General features: G+C 35.2%; 1 protein-coding gene across 2 annotated transcripts; it reads left to right on the top strand.

The window, feature by feature from the left end:
- The first annotated feature begins 1,004 nt into the window (after positions 1-1,004).
- LOC107827846 (uncharacterized) lies at positions 1,005-2,348 on the top strand. 2 transcript variants are annotated; one of them, XM_016655060.2, is made up of 3 exons: positions 1,005-1,413; positions 1,555-1,840; positions 2,134-2,348. In XM_016655060.2, the coding sequence occupies exons 1-3, from the start codon at positions 1,081-1,083 to the stop codon at positions 2,169-2,171; spliced, it is 657 nt and encodes a 218-aa protein (XP_016510546.1). In that variant the 5' UTR covers positions 1,005-1,080; the 3' UTR covers positions 2,172-2,348. The 2 variants fall into 2 exon arrangements, with proteins under 2 accessions (XP_016510546.1, XP_016510547.1); XM_016655061.2 differs by having other exon boundaries at positions 1,008-1,413; positions 1,555-1,854.
- Positions 2,349-3,227: the final 879 nt, after the last annotated feature.

The following is a 3,227-nucleotide window of genomic DNA, read 5'->3' as shown; positions in this document are numbered from 1 at the left end:
TCTTTATATAAAAAGTGGCTAAATTTCGATTACTTTTGAAACTGAGCTATTTTTGAACGACCAATTGTAAATCTGGCTATTTTTGAATTTCTCCCTCCCAATCGATGTACGGTACTCGCTTGAGGCTTCGACTAACTTGAATTTGTAAGGCTAATTAAGGTGAATGGCGATCCTTATTAAACTTTTTTCACTTTCAAAGCCCAAAACCGAAATCCCTAGTGAAGGGTGAATCACTCCATCACAATTCGTGGTGGTAATTCCAAATCTGGTTAAACCACAGTTTTACCCATATTATGATGAGTTATCCATGGTGAAAGAACCGTTCCACTCTACAAAGGTTAGTTTGAATTTGATACACTAACATTTTATCCCGTTGTCAAAAACCTTAGACTATTATTTTAACATTTCAGTTTTAAAAAGCATAATTAAGAATTTTCCTTCATTCAGTAACCAAGAAAAAAAAAAGTGACAAAACAAAACTATAGCTAAGATCAAACTTACTGTATCTTTTTATTTTATTTTTTGCTAATATGATACTTATATCATTTTAATTCAACTTAACAAATAGTTATAAATTTTTCATGACTTAATAGCATGTACTATTGGATATTTAGTAAAATTTGTCCTTTTCTCTGTCAAACTTTTTCTTGCTCATTTGCCTAGCGGTAAAGACAGTACTAAAGTCATTTCGCCAGTAAGTATTAGAAACTGTAAAAGAATGAAAAGATGCACATAAAACAACTGATGCTATTAATACGCCACTTTTGACCATCTATTAAGAGAATCTCTTTTAGTTATCTGCATTTGATTTGCTTGATCAATTGAATATAGTAGAAAAATGTATGGACTAATTAATTGTTAGATCCAGATCTAAAATAGGGAAGCGTGATTCCTAACCCCAATCATTTTTATTTTACAGAAGAACACGACTTAAGCATTTCTATGTGCGATATAAATTCTAATTAATTTTATAGTATTATTCATTCTCGATCGAATTATATAAGAGGGTTTCGACCTTTTCATTTCAACAAAAAGCATTCTCTTGAATATTGATATATAATAGGAAAAAGAAGCACAAGAATGAGCAAAAAGTTAGTGTTGCTCATGTTTTTAGTGGCTGCAACTTTATTTTGCAGCCACCAAGCATTGGCGACAGAAGAGGCCACTACCGACACGGAGATAGTCTCCTCGGTCAGTAGGTCGTGGCCATTCCCCCGCTGTTGTGATAGTGACAAACATAAGCTGAAAAAATGCATGACAAATACAACTTCCATAGACGATTGCTGCCCAACATTTAAGAGCATACTTGGTCGTAAATGTCCCTGCTATCGTTATGCCAATTACTTAGATAACCAAGCTTTGATTACTCTTGCTAGTTATTGTGATGTCAAGAATCCATGCATGTGTGAAAAGGTTAGTTATTGGTAGATTTTTTAGAAGGATTTAATTTATATATATATATACGGTAAATTAATGTATTTCAACCTATTATAGTAGGTTGCCTCTCTTACTTTTTAGTTTAATTTTTATATACTGGCAATGTAAACCTACCAGCAAGAAGACATGACAGAGGACGCCGATTCCACCTCCTCCGTCACGAGGCGATGCCCTCGTCCTCATCCACGACCACGTCCACGTGGTCCACGACCACAACGGAGCTGTTGTGCTGGGGATAAAGCAAAGATAAAGACTTGCATGACAAACACAACCTCCATAGATGAGTGTTGCCCAACATTCAAGAGTACTATTGGCCGTAGCTGTTCCTGCCATCGTTATGCCGAGCAGTTAGACAATCAAGCTTTAATTACTCTTGAGGCTTATTGTGATGTTACCAATACATGTAAGAAAGTGCAAGTAAGCACTCTACCTTTTTCTTCTTTGTCAATTTCTTTTCCTTATTTGTTGGTAGAGTCAGTGGCAGATACATAATAGGGTCGTGCTTCAGCAGACGCCAACGAATCTTATACATCTATGTATATGTAAAGAAAAAAAGAAGTATAAGTAGCGCTAAATATATTTATTTCAGAACTCAGTTTTTTCAGCTCATAATACAGAATATCCAAATCTTGGATCTGTCATAGCTGGTTAGGGTGCCAAATACTAATGCTTCATGCTGTATTTCTTGCGTTTCAGGTGATATAGCTTCCGCAGTAGGAGATTGGAGAAAATAATGTTACATGTTTAATATTAGTGAGACACGAGATGAATTCTAGCCCATTTCTCTTGAATAAAGTTTTGTAATCGTGTTTTATAAGTCATGTCATTTGGATAAAATGTACCATATGTACTCTTTGAATTATTGACAACACGATCAATTCCCTTTTCCATTTGGATAGGGTTAGGCCTCATTTCGTTAACAACCTTTACGTCCTCGTTAATTTTATGTTTTTGTTTGAGAGCACTATTACATCCTATCTTTTTTATTTTCTCATTGTTTATTTTTTTCAACTTTTTTTTCCTTCTATCATACCCTTGATCGTTTCACTCATCATCTTTATCACTCGTCATCTTCACCATATAACTTGGTAAAAAGCTTCATACATATGACATGATAGCGTACAACATAATTGATAAGTTATGCGATTACGGTTTTGATGATTTGTCAAACTTCGTGGAGGAACCAAATACAATTAGTTCCTTTGCGCCTATTGAGACATGCTCAGTTGTCTGGCCAAATTCTCAAGAAACTAGATAAGGAAATAAATAAGGGGACAGATGGGATCAGTTCCTCCACTGTCGTACAATCAACTCTATAGTTGTAAAAGTTGTTTCACTGTACCGACCGACAGCAGTGCATCGGCACAACCGCTACTGGTAGAGGCCAAACCAAAAGTTGTAATGTCCCTATCTCTTCACACATACTCTCACATATATAAACAACATTATACAAGGTTTGGCCTAACACTTGATAATCTGAAAAACCTATCATTCAAGTGCTAGCCGCCACTGTTTCATCCCGGCGCTCTCAAGAACAAAGCTGCTACAAACCAAGGACCAGATCCCAACACAAAAGATGTCTTGAGTCCTTAAGTTTATTGTGTCTTTGTCTTTTGTTCTTTACTTGCATTCCTACATGGCTTTTTAGAAGTATTTTGTAGGACTTCATTTAACCATTATTGTTTTGGTTGTTTGACTAGAGTTAGTCAAGAGTGTTGCTTTATAATATAATTATTGCAAAGTAATTACAATAGAGTTATTATAAGGGGTACGTTGAGAGATCAAGAATT

This window comes from Nicotiana tabacum, chromosome 1 (genome assembly GCF_000715075.1).
Source record: "Nicotiana tabacum cultivar K326 chromosome 1, ASM71507v2, whole genome shotgun sequence".
NCBI classification, from domain to species: domain Eukaryota; kingdom Viridiplantae; phylum Streptophyta; class Magnoliopsida; order Solanales; family Solanaceae; genus Nicotiana; species Nicotiana tabacum.
The sequence above is the reverse complement of the archived record's forward strand: the minus strand, read 5'-3'. Positions and strand labels throughout refer to the sequence as shown.

Bases quoted from the DNA above. Each gene is read 5' to 3' on its own strand.
- LOC107827846 (XM_016655060.2), top strand. From the start codon at position 1,081: ATGAGCAAAAAGTTAGTGTTGCTCATGTTTTTAGTGGCTGCAACTTTA. The intron at 1,414-1,554 runs GTTAGTTATTGG...TAAACCTACCAG, and splicing joins ATCCATGCATGTGTGAAAAG to CAAGAAGACATGACAGAGGA. The intron at 1,841-2,133 runs GTAAGAAAGTGC...CTTGCGTTTCAG, and splicing joins TTGTGATGTTACCAATACAT to GTGATATAGCTTCCGCAGTA.